Consider the following 18,624-nt stretch of genomic DNA (forward strand, 5'->3'; position numbering starts at 1 on the left):
CTCTAACAGATTGTGTTATATACTGAAATTAAAAAAAAACCCTTCTCTTATTAATGTACTTGCTTTTTAATTTGCTGAATTTTGCTTTCTGCAAATTTGAGGGAAAAATTGTGTATGAGGAAAAAAATAAGCCAAAAATTAACTTAAATAATGTTTTCACTTAAAGTTAGGTGAACCCTATGTGAAATCAGCCTTTGGTAGCAGTTAGCTCAATTATAGTACCAATTACATGAAATACAAAACCAGAGAAAATCAGTACTGTCTTTTTTTTTTTTTTGGTCAAAACTGCCTTCAAATATATATATATAATAATCCAGCAGACCTTTTTTCATCACAGAAAAGTAGTTCACATGATTCTCTACAAAGCTATCACTTTTGCTTCTGCAAAGATCTTCAGGATGTTGCTTACTGAACCAAAAAGCAGTTTCAGCTTCCTAGACCGTCATTCATAAAATGAATGGAAATAGACATATTTAGAACAACTTTTTCTTTTTTAACTATTTATCAGAATATCAGAGAAGACCTTCCAATAGAAAATATCTAATTGGTTTTGTAGCTAGTAGCTCCAAATTATTTCTGGCTGTTGTCATCAAATCTTGTAAAAAAATTGTAAAAAAATTAAATCCCCTTCAGTAAGGCCCATCTGTGATGGTGAAAGCATGCCATCTAGTGGCCTTAGAATAACTACATCTTCCTGGTACCGTCCATATATACAAAATTTAGAGACAAACTTCTACATGACTTCATAAATACATTTTTTTGCATACATCAAAATGGGAAAGCTATGGGCCAACACCTAAGAACCTAAAACGTGAAGCTATATAGGAATAAATTGAAAATTCTTAATTTCAGAGCAAGTTTGAGTTTTTAGAAGTACCAAACTTTGCTAGGTAGACACTGAAAAGTCATTAACTGGTCTCTGAAATACAGTTTGTATTCAGCTTCAGTTCCCTTCCTCTACCTTTCTTCACCTAATTAGTACTGGCATTGGAACCTCAGACCTCTGCATCCTGCCTTCCAGCTTGGAAATTAACCATTTGCCTTGTCGGTACTGGTATTTTTTAAGGGTAATAATAAACAGTCAATAAAAACATGAGATTACCTTGCTAAACATGTCAATAAAAGACAAATGGAACTTCAATTAACTTATATAAATGAAAAACTTTTTCTGTGAAATCTTTCTATCACAGGAATAAAGAAAACAAAACCCAAACTTCTACAAAACTTTTATATTAGCTACAAGACCAAAATCTTAGCCAATATAAAGCTTACAACACCTGGAGGACTGTATCTTAGTACTACCCTCTGTTTTCCACTTTAAAGAATTAGTTGTTCACTTTTTAAATGGAACTGCAGAGCTATGCCTTTATGTTAAATTATGATACTTAACTCATATAAATAAAAAGACAATAATTTTATATAGTAAATTCCAAATTATCTTCTCCCTTTTTAAGCTACTGAAGCATTTACATGTACTGAACTCTTCAACTCTACAAGAACTCAAGCACAATTTTAGGCAGATTAAACATTCAATCCTGACAAGATTTGCTGAAATCCAGCTTCTTCCTCAAGTAACATGAGCAAAAAAAAAAAAAGATTAAATTTGTTCAACTTCTATTTCTGTAAGAAAGCAGCACTCAATTTATTCAGTAAATTGCAATTCGGAAACAACTGCTTTTAAACAAGTTGAGATTCATATGTAAATGTGTTTAAGTCACATTCATGTTGTCATCAACTTTCTGATTTACACGCACTTATTTTTTAGTTTCAAACACAAATATTGAAATTCAAGTATTTAAAATAAGCCTAAGGGCCTTATTAGATTGGGGTATTTTAGATATATAAAATTCATTAATAAAATTTCTGAAAAGATAAACTTCCACTTCAAACTAGAGTACACTTTTTTTTCTCAGTTATTAAAAACACGTCAGACAAAAGCAACAGTACTGGACAGCCATACATGTATAATAGAAAGTCAAGACAATAAGGAGAAATTATAACTGTGTAATATTTTAAGACAAAATTTCAATATTGGCTTTTTTAATTGTCATGATCCAGAGCAAAACTGGGCATAGCAATTTTAGTCAACAAAATAAGACAGGGTCTTGTGCTTTAACAGCCTTTGTTATATCAGCACATCTGTTTATCAAAAAAGAAACTCTGAAGCATGATATCATGGCTTCCATATTACATTAGATGGTTATTCATAAATGAAAACTTTTTGAAGACAAAATAGAATTATAAAAGTGAAACGTCCAAGCTTTCTTGGAGTTATGCTACATTCTTTGAAAATGTATGGTTTTTATTAGGTAACTAATGAATATTATAAATTTTTCTTCCACAGCCTGATCTGATATCACAAATGTGTTCTGAAACTGGAAAAACATACTTCAATTTCTTTTCCTTTGCATTTGCCATCTTGAAAGACAGCATATGTTTGCAGCTTTTCATTGCAGTAATCATCCTAGCCAGAGAAAAAAAATCTTTCAAGCAGCCACCTGCTTTCTTATGTTTTTCATGTCTATTTTGGGTCTTGCAAACACTTGTGCTACTTTTATGTTATAGAAAAGCATTTTCAGTACCCAGAGTTTATTATGACACAGAATATAATTTTAACCCAATGTACTTCTGTGGTTTTGATTGATCCTGTTCAGTAGCTGCATAGTGTAAACAGAGGTTCGCTCAGAAAGGACGGTTTGGATAAAAGCAGCACAAGTGACAACTACAGATGGAGAGGTCTACATTTTGTCAATAAAGCCAATTACAAAGGAGTCTCTAGAGAATATGACCTGCTAGGGGAAGCTGCAGAATCCAGCCCTTATACATTTAAATAGTCAAAGTAAGGTAAGTATTTTTGCTTGGTAAATAACCATCAAAGTTTTCTTTAACCATAATAAAGCTACTTTAGAGTAAATTTCCATTTAGTTTCAGTTTTTTGATTTTCAGCTTAACTTCAGGTTTTGTGGGGTTTTTTTGTTGGGAGGGTTTTAGCATTTGTAAGAATGCTATTTTTCTTCAAAGCATTTAATGAACAACTTTATATTTTAAATAAGTATATTACTCTGCATGTTACCATAGTTTCAGATGTTGACTGAGAATGTGAACTTTGACTGGATGGAGCCTTCCAAAGATTAAGAGAATCATCAAAATCTGTAGAAAAAAAAAAAAAGTTATCAGAACCAGCTTTCTTTTTCATTATTACAAGAACAGTAGAGGCCATGACAAGTTTTTCAAATTTTTTCAGCAAAACAGAAAAGTAGCCAACCACAGTTATCCTTCTGAAGATCTCAGAATATAAAGTTTTCACAACATTGTTCCTATGAATTCAGACTTATCCAGCAAACCCCTTGAATAAACAGAAACTAAAAAAAATATAATTTTCAGCTGAAACGTCAAATAGTCTGGGGAGAGCAACACTTAGATCAAATTGCAATTGCGTAGCCTTTAATAATTTAAAATAGTTCACATTTAAGTTTTATTTAAAATTTAATAGTAGAACATTTTTGAAGATACTGGGGTCCACCACAAACATAATGAACAGATGTTCTGTTCTTCAAAAAACTTCAAATTCGCATTTTACAAGAAGCAGTTTGAAGACAACCCATATTCATAAATATAATGAAGGCAGAATTACTTCATAGATCTGTTTCAGAATATAAAATGCCCAAAATTTTATAGGAAAAGAACTGTCAATAGCAAGTTTTGAGGCTTTCATTCATATATTTAGAAAAGAAGAATAATGCACTAGATTACATAGATTCTGAATGCAAAGCCCACAAGTCCTATGCATAACTTGGCTAATTGCTAAACTGTGCTAACTAATATTATTTTTAATATAACTTTGTGGATAAGAGTTTTTTATATTCCTGAAAAATGTGAGGAAAATACAGTGGGGAAAAAAAACAGTTTCAGGAAGATAAATGAAAGCAAGATCTTCTATTAAGGGATGACAAGGGACCCACTAAAAACCAGAAACTGGTCAAGATGATTATAGATAAACAAGGCAATTCTGAACTTGTGAACACATGATTTAAAAGTATTTCAAGCACTATAGTTTTAGAAATGGAGTAAACATTTTCCTGTCCTCCCTTTTTTTTAAAAAAAAAAAAAATTGTTTCTGATTCCTGAAATATTGTAAATGACTCTTTCCCCATTATTTCAAAGAACCAAGAAAAAACATTTTTGGCTTTACTCTTCAGTGACTTCAATGACCAGATAAAATGTATCTCAACTTCTTACTGAATTGCTCTCAGATATGATATTGCATCATCTAACAGAATTACCATGGGAAGAGTAAAAAGTGTTGGATTGAAAAAATTACACTTAAATAAAACTGCCACAGAAGACCTTGAGGATTTTTTTAGTGCTGAAATTTTGTATGCTGCTGAAGTACTTCTCTGAAAAGTCAGTTAGTTAACCAAGAATATCCTGAGGGACCTGGACAGGCTGAAGAAGTGGGAGCAGGTGAATGTCATGAGATTCAACAAAGCAAAGTGCAGAGTCCTGCACCTGGGTCAGGACAATGCCCAACACTGATACATGTTTGGAGATGATGTGCTGGAAAGAAGCTCCAAGGAGCTTGTGAGTACTTGTGGATGAAAAGCTGGACATGAGCCACTAATGTGCATCTGCAGCCCAGAAGGCCAACATCAAAAAAAAAGCGTGGCCAGCAGATGGAGAGAGGTGATTCTGCCCCTCTACTCTGCTCTGGTGAGATCTCACCTGGAGTACTGCGTCCAGCTTTGGGGCCCCCCAACACAAGAAGGACATGGACCTGTTGGAACTCGTCCAGAGGAGTGCCACAAGAATGATCAAAGAGCTGGAGCACCTCTCCTATGAGAGAGTTGGGCTTGTTTAGCTTGGAGAAGAGAAGGCTCTGTGGAGACCTTATAGCAGCCTTCCAGTGCCTGAAAGGTGCCTATAAGAAGCTGGGGAAGAACTGTTCATGAGGGCATGTAGCAATAGGATGAGGGGCAATAGTTTTAAAAGTAGAAAAGGGGAGATAGTGGTGGTGAGACCCCACTTTGAGTACTGCACCCATTTTTGGTCCCCTCACTACAGAAAAGACATTGACGTGCTGAAGTGTGTCCAGAGAAGGGCAACGAGGCTGGTGAGGGGACTGGAGAATAAATAGAATAAATGTTATGAGGAGTGGCTGAGGGAACTGGGGTTGTTTAGTCTGGACAAAAGGAGGTTGAGGGAAGACCAAATTGCTCACTACAACTACCTGAAAGGAGGTTGAGGAGAGCTGGGGGCTGACCTTTTCTCCTTAGTATCATGGGATAGGACAAGTGGAAATGGCATCAAGTTACGCCAGGGGACGTTTAGATTGGACATTAGGAAAAACTTCTTCCCAGAGAGGGTTGTTAGGCATTGGAACAGGCTTCTGTGCTGGAGTCTCCATCCCTAGAGGTATATGAAAGAGTTAGATATGGTGCTGATGGACGTGGTTTAGTAGTGGATGGCAGGTTAGGGCGATGGTTGAGCTTAATGGTTGGAAGGGTCCCTTCCAACCAAGACAATTCTATGATTCTATGATCTAACTTGGTATAGGAAATAGCATTCTTCTTCTGCTCATGCTGCTGTAACAGAAATTAACAGAAGCTTAAAAGAAGCAGGCCTACAACAACTGTTTAAATCTGTAGTCTTAAAAGACAGAAACACAGAAACCTAGGCACACAAAAGGAGGCAATGAAGAAGAAGAAACTTGCTGATCTTCCCTCCCTTGAACAGCTTTGACTACTTGAGCTCTCTGAAGAATTTCCTAGCTTTCTAAACTTAAGATCACAATATATATTTGGACAAGAACGTGGGTTCCCAGAATGCATCGTAGTAAGACTTAGAAATATGGTTCAGAGAATGATTAGTCAACATAAAAATTGGATCTGAGATACTCCAAGGGTAGACAGGTTAAAAAAAATAAATCAAGCCAACTTGAATATTAAATTTGATCAGTCTATGAATTAAATTATTCCTGAAGGTCTTAAAGCAGTTAACTCCAGCATATGAGAGTCCACTCCTACTCATGTATCTTTGAAGCTGAACACATGAAGAAACAGGCTACTTTTTTTTTTTTCCCCTAAACTTTCATTGTACTGGTCACAACCGTAAAAGGAATTTTAGTCCCAATTTTTTGCAAGAAAATGTACCACAGAACCAATTATATCTCTGCCATTTCTAACATGTCAAAAATGTAAACAACTCAGAGCTTTTTCTGAGATACGTTAAAGTAGCAACTTATTACTACTTAAATCCTCAGAGCGATATTTTGACTCAACAACATAATTACGTTCATGGTTTGTATAAACATTTTCAGTTTTCTTTTTAGTAAGAGTTATTTGAGGTAAACTACTGTGGTGGGTTGACCTTAGCTGGACCCCAGGTGCCCACCAAGCTGCTCTATTACTCCGCTCTTCAGCAGGAGGTGGTGGGAGAAAATAAGATGGAACAAAACCCTCAGGGGTGAAAATAAAGGCAGTTTAATAAAACAAAGGAGAAAAATGGTGTACAGAAGCACAGGAAAGCACAAGTTTTATTCTCTACTTCCCATCAGCTGATGATGTCCACCCACTTCCTGGGAAGTAGGGCTTCAGTATACATACCCATTACACCAGAAAACAAATGTAAACAACAAATGCCCAATGCTGATACACTTCCTCCTCCTTTCTCTTAACTTTTATTGCTGAGCAGACATCGCACAATATGGAGTATCTCCTTGGTCAGGTTGGGTCAGCTGTCCTGGCTGTATCTTGCCCACCCCCTGCCTACTGCTGAGGGGCGATGCTGGAGAGAGACATCCCTGGTGCTGTGCCAGCACTGCTCAGCAGCAGCCAAAACACTGGTGTGTCCACAGCACCTTGCGAGCTACCAGTGCACAGCACTGTAGGGGAAATTAACTCCATCCCAGCCAGACCCAATACAGTCACTCAAAAAAGGAAGTTATTTAAGTAGGTTTATAATAGTAGGAGATCACATTAACATCACTTACCACTCATGTCACCTTTTTCTATGATGAGGTTGTCTTCCTTGGAAGAATTTAAATCAAACATATAACACCCAAGGTAACAGTGTTTCACCATCTGATTCACATGTTCATAGAATTGGCAGTGATACAAAAGAGCATTAAGTGCAGGTTTTCCTGTCTGAGAGAGGCCAGATTCCTCATCGTGCACACAGGGACCCTGAAGACATGAAATTCACAAATACCATTTCTTTAAAAGAATGTTTTACATAAAATAAACTGTCAAAAAAACCAAAATCAAGCCTAATACACTGTGTGTGTGTATACATAGCTCATTTACAGGCTGTAACTAAGATTCCAAAAATCAAATGTAGATTTCATTAAAGCTGAGCTAAATATATATATTTTACAAAAAATGTAACGATTTAGGAAACAGAAGTAGCTATTTAGGGTCCTGAGAAATTAAAACAGCTAAGACAAAAGCCATGGAAAGCTGTAAATGGGTGGTTTGGAGACAGTATATGTAACAGACTTTAGAAATTTAATTTCTCATTTAATTCTACTTAAAAATAACAAGTAATGTAAAGTTTTCTTTAGAAAAAGAGCACACTCATAATAAGACTAAATATTCTGAAAAGGTCATCCTGTTCTAAAGTATACTGCTACTGTACTACATCTAGCCATATCAATCTACTATGATAAAAGATTTATTTAGAAAACAAGACATAAAAGGAAATAAAGTCTCTTTTAAGAATGGTTTTCAGTCATTTCTTTTTAAATACTGACTTCAGGGAAGACTTTCTTGAGCAGTGGATTTAGACCTGAAAAGAAAGACTTTATAGTCTTATTTCAAAGAAACAGTTTGATTTGACTACTTTTGTTATAGTATTTCTCCAGTGCTTTCCATAGTAACAAAAGAAAACAAGTTTATTAAGCTACAACATTTTCTGGTTTAGACTGACCACAAAAATTAAGTGACTGAAGAACCCACACTGAAAGAAATTCAAATCAATTATATTCTGCAAGGAAGTTTTAGGAGGCATCTTGCAGCACTTCAAAAGGAAAACAGTTAAAACTACAAAAAAGAAAATTCATCAGTGCTAATTAGAAATTTTCTTTGGCAGTCAGGAGACAGTAGAGACAGATCACCTGCAAACAAGTAAATCAAAACCCACTATGTGTCCCCAAGATGCTTTAGATCTTCCTCAACCCCTTCATTTAAAGGGAATAAAAGATTATTTTCCAAGAAAACAACAAAAAAATAGATCAAGTGCAAGCAGTAAAATTATTTTGTTCTACAGGAGAAGTTACAGCCAGAGTTTTAGATGGCTACTGCTCACTCTGTTTGGTTTCAGCAATATATAAACAGCTGATTTTCACTATTTGCCTTTTATGTCAAATAATGAAAAACCAGATATGAAACAGTTTGAAGAAAAATGTAGTCTTTCATCTAAACTCTTTATGAATTATAAAACTGTGCTCACACACTGTCAGCAATATACTTAGATTGTATCAATTATGACAAATGCATACTTTGGAAAAATTATTAAATTTAGGCAAAATTTTACTATCCAGAACCATCTTTGATAATTTAAAAAGGTATGCCAGATATTTTATTATGCAAGGGCCCTGAAAGAGTTCTAACTTCAGCAGCCCTCATACAAAACAGTATGTTGCAGTCTTAGAGTGCTTTACCCAAGTTGACTCTACTCATGACAAAAAATTTCCTGTGCCACTCTTTAAAGTAATACAGCAAAACTAATTTTTATAAAGCAGATCAACTATAGCAACACCATTGACATTTTCATGAAGATACTGGCCTACAAAATCTACTTAGTGTCTTTCCTTTTCCAGCCCTATTTGCCTAAGGGATAAACTGATAATATTCTGCTTTGGCTACGGTACATTATTCCTACTATTCACCCAGATCCACTTAATAGCTCTCATTTGAACTTGCTTGCATTAAATCAATCAACAAACCGTCTTATCCAGCGCAAGGGAAAAAACTAACTGTAAAATACAGAATTTGATCCTGGTGGTATCATGCAATTTTCATTATTTGTATTTTCAGCATGTTTCATTTACCATTTATCATGAAGTGTTGCTGGACTAGGTGATTTCCAGAGGTCCCTTCCAAACCCTACAAATCTGTGAATCTGTGAGAGTATCTGTCAGTATGACCATTTTGTAAGTGATAAGCAATTTCCATCGAATTGCATTTCATAAGAAGGATCACATTGATTCAAAGCTTTCATTAACTGCAGCTTTTAATAGAATTTATATCAAGTCACAAGGGTCAGCTTGTTACATTACAAGTCCCCTAATATTGTGAATTTAAAGAATTACTATTTATACTGATAAAATATAAATTATAAGCAATAAGACTGAAACAAGGGCCAGATTCATAGAATTACTTGAACATCTTCCTCTACGATCAGATGTAAAGGCAAAACACTGTAAAATGCAACTCTGCAAGAAATAGCATGATTGATTTTGTGTGCTGCTGAATCTTAGATAACTTATCCTAGTAAAACAGGAGGAATGCCTTTCAGCACTAACTTGATCTTTTACAGAAAAGAACTGATGGAAATGGATATGGTCGTAACTGCAATTTCTAACGTATAGGTATGAGCTGACATACTGGAAAAAGCAAGATGGACAGAAAGAACAGGTATCAAGGCCACCAGTTTGTAAAAATATCTGATAAAAGAAAGTAAAGGGAGACATGCTCTTCTATTGGAATCCAGTGACAGGACAGTAGGCAATGACCAAAACTGAAATACAGAAAATTCCATTCAAGCTGATGAAAAAACAAGCTTTCTTTGAGAGGGCAGTCAAACATTAGAACAAGTTGCCTAGCGAGGCTGTGGGTCTCCGTTCTTGGACACAGCCCTAAGCAACCTGCTTGAGTTCACCCTGCTTTGAGCAAGGGCTTATGTTTTTAACAAACTTACTTAACGATTTCATCTTCCTTTGAAAGAATTATTTCTCATCATGTACATATTTCCTTCAAAAAAAATTCATAATGATCATATCCCCAGAATTTCTTTTTCCTCCTACCTCTTGAATCATGTTGCATTCCAAGAGTGGGTAAAATAAATTTCTATTCTAAAACATTAATGACACTATGCAAGTAAGTATGTAAGCAAGTTTCCTAGAAGCCCAAAGATACTATATTCATGACATACGACATATACACCAACTAACTTTGGTTCTTTTTCTTGTGCCAGATGGAAGTTTGAAAGACATTTGTCTATTCATAGATTTCTCTTTCCAAAATGACACCTCAGACATGTAACTTTTTAAGGCTGCATTTTATATGTGCAGTGACATGTTTTTATACCAAATAACGTCTCTCTGTGACACCATGACCTTTCCCATCAAATGTAACTCACTCGCCAAGCACCATCTTTCACGTCTTCTGTAGGAATTGGAATCACAAGGAGATTTTGTAGAATAAAAGCAGCCTGAAAATAAATGAAAGCATCAGTATTGCCATCTAGCCATTCACAGTTCAAAAAACCCACATCAGATTGAATAGCACAGTCTACACATTATTCCATTGCTTGAGACATACGTTGAAACACAAAGAATTTTCAACTTCATGTTGGGAAAATAAAAATTGGAATGATAGGATAACCCCTCACCTCCAACAGATGCCATTAGGGCATGGCACAAGAGAAGACTGGTAAGAAAAAAAGAGATGGGATAGAAACCACTAGGAAACAAATTTATTTTTATATAAAATACTTTCATCACTGTTCCAGCACAAACAATGCTGCTGAATGACCCTTCCATAACAGGGAGCTTTGGAAATAAAATCCCTGAGCAGGCAAGCTCTCTAAGTGCAGAGGAGGGAAACGAAGTTGATCAGAGGACAGGAGAATCTCTTTCTCCTGCAGACAGGCTTAGAGAGTTGGATTTGTTCAGCCTGGAGAACAGAAGGCTCCAGGGAAACCTTACAGCAATTCTAATACCTGAAGTACGGGAAAACTGGAGAGGGATTGTTTATGAGGGCAATTATTGACAGGACAAGGCACAGTGGGTTTAAACTAAGAGAGGGTACATTTAGATCAGGTAAGAGGAAAAAAGGCCTTCCTATGAGAGTGGTGCAGCACTGGCACACGCTGCCCAGAGAAGCTGTGGCTGCCCCCTCCCTGGCAGTGTTCACGGCCAGTTTGGATGGGGCTTTGGACAGCCTGGTCTAATGGAAGGTGCCCCTGCCCATGGCTGCGGGGTTGAAACTGGATGGGCTTTAAGGACTTTTCCAACCTAAACCATTCTGTGATTCTACGATTCTATGAAAACCTAGGTAACTGTTCATGACCTTTCATTCAATTGTCCTCATGTACTTCTTTTTTTTAATTATTATAAAATAATTTGGACACAGACATATATGTTCCATATTTTCCCTTCTAAATAGATGGCATGTGTTTTTCAAATTTATTATACATGTACATGTGGGTGGAATGAAACTTTTTTTATATTTTGTCAATCTTTTGTCAGTAATTTGACTCTAAAGAAACTAATAAAATTATTTTGAAGTTAGAACCATGAAGCACACATTCTCAGAACCAATTTGCACAAAAAATCTAAACTGTAACTTTGGAATATGTAATTAGTTGTAGCAACATAGTTGGGAAGTAACTAACCCACTATTTGTCACAGTTGTTCTTTCTCAGTCATAGGAAAACAAGAAAAAAAAATCGTAGAACTAGAATTGATAAAAGGTTGCAAAAACACGCACAAAGATTAAATACAGTATTATACAGCAAACTTTTGGTTCTCACTAATAAACCGTAGTGCCTAGGCAATTTAGATTACTTCAAAAGGACTTCATATCTGCAATGAAGAGATATTTACTACAAATGGAGTGATGAGTTTGCACCAAAGTTTTCATAAATGGAACACAGGAGCCATTAAAATCTGAGCTAATTTGTTATGCTTTAGTAAGCTATTTGTCTGCCTCATAAGCCTTAGGAGTTTTTGTGTGTTCACCTGCACCATTTATATGATTTCTACTTTTACATTAATCATCTATATTTGTTGCTTCTTGAGCAATTCAAAATAAAAAGCTAAACATTTATTTTAGTTAGGTAGTATTTAACTAACAAAGCAGCAGGTCTTTCGCAGCATCAGAGAACAGATAGATAGAATAAAAATTAAAAACACCTTAATGAAAAAAGCCTTGACAATCTGTTACAGCAGAATGACATAAGAAACATACCTCCCTGCGTACCATGCTACATTCAGACTGGTCCAGAAGGATGTTTATCACCGTTCCCCACAGACCTCCTGAAATGTTCTGGCAACTTTCTGCTAAAGCAATACATCCTACTTCCAGAGATGTAAGAGCTGATCCTATTCCAAGAGCTGTAAATCTGACCTAGTATACATAAGCACAATACACTGTGATGTTTCTTACAGTAATGAGCAACACATTTTTTTTCAATGATTAAGTTGAAACAACTGAATCTGGAGTGTAATGGAATAATTTAAAAAGTGACAACTTCTTATATTTCTCTGGCTCTATATTCATAATCACAACTGTGTATGTAGAAATGACAGAAGTAACAACGCAGATTTTTAAAAACTTAAAAATACTATGATAATTTAAATATTCTTCACATTTTACCACTTAAAAATTATTCCATTTAGCAAACTCATGTAATTCAACATATTTGTATCACATACATTTGCTCTAAATTTCTAGTTCATTTAAGTATTTCTGCTTTGTACCTGAGTAACAGCAAGTAACTGCCTATAAAATATTGTCATGAGTAACAAATGAAAGCAAAGAAGACTGAAGATGTAGAGAAAGATTTCTCAGAAGATGGTTATAAGAAAACATTCTCCCTACTTTATCATTACTTTTACTTAGGATATAATGTTTTAAATAGTAGAAAGAGGTAGTTTCAGTACTAAATAAATTAATGCGACATCTTCTGTAAATACTTAAGGGTGAAAATAAGATATCGGATTGCATTAACTAACCTCAGGGTCTCTATCTACCCATAAAGGAACAAGCCACGCCAGACCTAGATGAGAAAGAACTTGTTCTTCACTGTTATCATAAGGCAAAGACCAAAGAGATATCCAGTCCTGATTAGAAAACAGAAAATAACTTAAGAAATTATTTTATAAATCTTTCAACACCATGCCAGTCTACCAACAGCCTGAGCTACCAATTACATAGTAAAACATTTTAAATGCACACAACACAGATGTTCCAGAAAAAAAGATTTTGATTCTGTCGCTATAAACATGTATTTAACCTGCTGACTTCAACTGAGTAAAATTAAATTTGTCTCATCTTCACAGAATTAGAAGAGAGACTACATATTTTACTTGAAATACTAAGGTAGTTATTTCCATTCAAAATTTAGTCCTTACAGTTTTTATTTTTCCTTACTATTAACATTATCTGTCTTCTCTATTATACATGTGCAGAAAATTAGCAAATAAGAACATACAATTATTTCTTTGATCAGAATCAATTCTTTTTCTTCCTGCACCTACCACATGATTAAGGTTGGTCCTGCCGACCACCACATTCTATTTAGCTGCAGATTGCATGAAATCATATTCAACTTCTAATTTCTTTAGTTCAAGTTAAGGAAACCCCAAACCTGCAAGGTGGTCTGTTTAACCATGGCACTGTATGAACAGTGCATTAAGCTTATAATGAATCATGATACCTAAATTTCAGGTATGTGCCTGCTGACCATCTTAGTCCTGTGTATTTTTCTACACAGTAAGTGATTGATGTTTTATTTGGAGTAGTGTATTTTGCATGGATCTTCTCAATACACACAATATTAATACACGCTATATAATTCATTAATTCATAATTTAAAAGCACAGTGTTTTACAATCTTTGAATTTGGGGAGGGAGAGCATTAAAATACAAAATGAAATATGAAACAGAGTTCAGAGAAGCAAGACCAATGAAATTATAGCATCACAAACAAAACAATGCAGCATTTCTAGTCCACTATATGTTCTATTTCTCCTGCACTCCTATGAACACTGCTAAGTAACTTCTGACCATCTGTATGAACTCAATTGCAATTTTAATAAACTTTGTCAGCACTGAACACCTCGAAGGAAGAGTACCAGACTGAAGAAACAGACATCTGGAATTTGGAGAAACAGCTATACTGCTATTTCTAGTCACACCTGTACTTGATCATATTGATATGATCAAGATATTAACAGACATTAACGAGAGTGGATTTTCATTCTCCAAAATGGTTATACTAAATTGTTGAATTTGCTTTAAGTGCTTCAGGACAAAGGCGAACATGTATGCCTGAGTAAATACATGCTAGAAAGCCTGCTATCTATACAAGACTGAAGAAATAATACTGTTACAGATCCTTAAATTCCTTACTTCTACATAAAATCCCGATATCTCCCTTTTATATAAAAAGAAAATTACACCTTATTCTAAAAGAAGGCCTTTCAAAATGCATAAAAATATTTGCAGAATTACTTCAGTAATGAGTCTTTAGCTTTCTTGTATATTATACACTATTCATTTATCTAACATTATATACCAAATGTGATTACTAGATTTTTTAAATTAAAATATCTTCCCCCACCACATATGAAAATTCATTATTCAATTTATACATTATACAAAATACATTATTTAACTGTAAAAAATATAGCTCTCATAGCCCTCAAATGGCAAGATAAGGACAACTGTAATTCACTCACCATATCCTTGGCTTGAGCTATCATCTCATGAGATAAATGAAGCAAGCAAAGAACTGTGCTTTTTGTAACACCTTTTCCCATGAAAGACATGGCGTTTCCTCCCCATTCAACATAAAATGATGAGATGACCTAGGAGTTCATGGTACAAGTTCATGGTCACTTTAGTTAAGCAGTCTACAGGTAGAGAACCAACTGGTTTATAACTGTACAAACTCACAATTTAAGCTCATGAAAAGATGGAAGATTTTTAGCTGAATTTTTAAAACTTATTTATTAATCAATTTGGTCATCAGAGGTTTAACCACACAGGAAACCATCTCGAGTTCAGTGCTTTTTATTTACTTCTTCAAATGAAAACTTCAGTGGTGCTTAATAATAAGCATGATATTGAATAGAAGCCTAAAAGTTTGATTTTGATAGAAATAGTTCATTTATTGTACTGTCATGGTACAGCTTTGGCCAGCTTGGCTCACCTGTGCTGGCTCCTTGTGAAAATTAACTCTGTCCTAGCCCAAACCAGGACATGTACTCAGTTTTTTATGCTTCGTATGGAATTAAAAATATAGTGTCTTTTCTTCCATATTACCAGCTAATTTGATAGTTTATTATAATTTATTCCAGTAATCATCTTTCTTTCACATGACAACATCTATAACCTTGGTATAATTTTTAGTCTAGATTTCAAACTGCAGAACTCGCTTAATCAAATAGCTCTCACTTATTTACTTCTACTTGAGAAATCTTGACAAGTTACAGTTTTCCCTAAAAGACTATATTTTTTTTACAAGCACAAATACAATTATCATCTATCTACAAACTTTCTTGACACTTATCTAGTTGTTATTTATGTAATTCAGGATCACAAATTAATTAAAACTACTTTAAAACTTTTTCAAACCTCTACCAATGCAACAAATTTTAGTATTTGAAACTAAAAAAGAACTTCTAAATGTACCTACCTTACTAAAAAAACATACAACACTCAGAAATCCAGATCTATACTTTTCCTACAGTTTTAAGAATACTGGAGCTTTCAAATGATATTATTATAGGAGTAAAAAGTAATTGCTGTCTGTGGTGGCTTGACCCTGGCAGGAGGCCAGATGCCCACCAAAGCCACTCTATCACTCCCCTTTTCAGCTGGACAGGGGAGAAAATATATATTCAGAGGCTTAGGAGTCGATATAAGGACAGGGAGAGATCATCCCGCAATCAGCATCACAGGCAAAATAGACTCAACACAGAATAAAGGAAAGAAAACGAATTTATGACCCTGCACTGCACACCCAGTGAGACCAGAGTCGGATAATGAGAAGTGCGACCAGATCTTAAAGCACCGCTCCCTACCCCCTCTTTCATAGCAGACTTCACTTCAGTCATGATTTCCTCCCCGCCTTCCCTGGCCTTGGTGTCTGCACACTTTCTTACATCTTCTCACTCCCTTCTCTGGTTGCAGAAAGCATCTGTGTGCATTTTTTTTTCTTCTTAAACATGATTCCCAGAGGTGCTGTGCCCACCACTGATGGGCTCGGCCTTGGTCAGCAACGACGCCAGCCTTGAGCTGGCTGGTGTTTGCTCTCTCAAGCATGCAGGTTGCTTCTGGCTGCTTCTTGCAGAAGCCACCTCTGCAGCTCCCCCTTCTCCACCCGAACTATCCACATAAATCTAGAACACTATCACATCCATGGACTTAGAAAACAAATAAGAATACTGAAAACAAGAATGAAATTTTGGCTTCCCAACAATTGCAGCATCTTGAATTATCTCTTTCTGTTCTCCCTGCATTAATAACCTGCCTAATTAGTTATTGTTCCCCTGACCACCTTTTGACATATGGATTTTGCCTGTGGGAGAGTATCTTGGATTCTACTTTAGTGTTTCAGTTATTAAGAATAAAGTAAAATCTGTTTTTCATCTTACTTAAACAATCATCACTTCATATTGCTTCTTAAATAAGGGATGAAGGCACACATAATACAATCAACCATCGCAAGAACTGATACACAGTCCTGGTTTTGGGAGGGATAGTTAATTCTCATTCTAGCAGCTGATATAGTGATGTATTTGGGATTTAGGATAAGAACACTGTTGATAACACACTGATGGTGTTAGGTGTTGCCAAGCAGTCAAGGACTTCTCAGCTTCTCAAACTGCCCTGCCAACAAGAAGGTGAAGGACACCCAGGAAGCTGTGAGGGAACACAGCCAGGACAGCTGGTCCCAAATAGCCAAAGGGATATTCAACACCATGTGACATTATGCTCTGCATATAACTAGGAGGTCGGCTGGGAGGCAGTCCAGCTTGAAAGCTAGCTGAGCATCACTTGTATTTTTTTATTATCTTCTTTTCATATTAAACTATTTTTATCTCAATCCACGTTTTTTCTTCCCTGCTCCCCACCCACCTTTCTCCCCAATCCCAGTGGGGAGGACAAGGAATGAGCAAACAGATGTATTGCTGTTTTAGCTGCCTAACAGGTAAAACTACAACATCACTAAACTAGTCTCTACATTTTTGCTATTTACTTAGCAGAGAAAAGCATCTTTCCCACACTTACTCCTAATGATGACATACATCCTGAAAATGACAGTGCTGTTAGTTACACCATTCTTCGCAAGCATGCAACCCAAAGCTAAATTATGTCATAAGCTACCTACCTCAAGGAGACCTGTTAAATATTTCTTACAAAGTGTAACAGGTTCAACTGCAGCAGAATAGGTACTCCAGTCTGGAAGTGCAGTAACATGAACCATTCCTCGTAATGTTCTCTCCAGTGAAGGAAGCCCATAAAAATGTGGTGCATCTGTTAGCTTTAGGCACTGTAGCAGCTTCAGAGCCAGCTCAGTTCTGAAAGAGCCAGCAAGTTCCAAGCTCCCTCTGGTTTAATTGTAAAAAGGAAAAAAAAAAAGTCAAACTGAAGCTATGAGAATGCCTTGTTCTTCTTACTGAGACTCATAGATGAGCAGTATCTCAATTAGTAGCACCTCCCCTACAAAGAGAGGCTGGGGGAGCTGGGCTTGTTCAGCCTGGAGAAGAGAAGGCTGCAGGGGGACCTCATTACAGCCTTCCAGTACCTGAAGGGAGCTTATAAGCAGGAGGGAATTCAACTTTTTAAAAGGGTATATAATGGCAGGACAAGGGGGAATGGATTAGAACTAAAGGAGGGAAGGTTTAGATTAGATATTAGGGGGAAGTTTTTTACAGAGAGAGTGGTGAGGTGCTGGAACAGGCTGCCCAGAGAGGTGGTGGATGCCCCATCCCTGGAAGTGTTCAAGGCCAGGTTGGATGGGGCCCTGGGCAACCTTGTGTAGATCCAGGCCTGGAGGTTGCTGTCCCTGCCTGTGGCAGTGGGGTTGGAACTCTATGATTCTTGGGGTCCCTTCCAACCCATGCCATTCTATGATTCTATGATTCTATTGCCTTATGAGAAAAGTAACATGGAATTGAATTTGACAATCCTAGCTTCACCCAGGTTCTGAAAGCATAATATTGCATCTGGTTGTAACAGGGTTGCTTACTCCCCCCCAAAAAGGATGAGTGAGATGTAACTCTAATAATTAAAGGAGCATGTTAAATAAAGAGCAAGAGATTGAAGATGGATAACATAACAAGTGAAGCTTAGTAACTATGCTTATGTTTGTTCTGGTTTAAGACACACACAAGTTTTAAAATATTTCCTACAAAATACTGTCAGTCTAGAATTCAGTAGACAGAAAATACAGGGATGTAAGCTGTAATGAACAGGGATTTCTATAATCCTCCCTTTTCCAACTGTCAACATTTTTAGAAAATTAATAACTGTGTGGGAAGAATGAAGAAGGTACATTTTGAAAGTAAATTTACAAACAATTATGTTGTGGCACTTAAAGAAACAAATACCTTCAGCTGCAATTTTAGCATCTTTTTGAATACAAAGATTTAGTATGGGAAGATGCTATATT

General features: G+C 36.0%; 1 protein-coding gene across 1 annotated transcript in view; it reads right to left on the reverse strand.

Annotated features, from left to right (window-relative positions):
• RTTN (rotatin) overlaps positions 1 to 18,624 on the reverse strand; it is a gene marked incomplete at both ends in the record, with an annotated part of 86,762 nt that overhangs the window by 29,147 nt on the left and 38,991 nt on the right. Inside the window, 7 exons of the mRNA XM_084279810.1 lie at positions 3,074 to 3,150; positions 6,989 to 7,181; positions 10,357 to 10,428; positions 12,189 to 12,347; positions 12,956 to 13,063; positions 14,684 to 14,812; positions 17,341 to 17,560. Coding sequence (XP_084135936.1) covers positions 3,074 to 3,150; positions 6,989 to 7,181; positions 10,357 to 10,428; positions 12,189 to 12,347; positions 12,956 to 13,063; positions 14,684 to 14,812; positions 17,341 to 17,560 — 958 coding nt within the window. The remainder of the gene's footprint in view (positions 1 to 3,073; positions 3,151 to 6,988; positions 7,182 to 10,356; positions 10,429 to 12,188; positions 12,348 to 12,955; positions 13,064 to 14,683; positions 14,813 to 17,340; positions 17,561 to 18,624) is intronic.

This window comes from Gallinula chloropus (genome assembly GCF_964237585.1).
Source record: "Gallinula chloropus genome assembly, chromosome: 2".
Lineage (NCBI taxonomy): Eukaryota > Metazoa > Chordata > Aves > Gruiformes > Rallidae > Gallinula > Gallinula chloropus.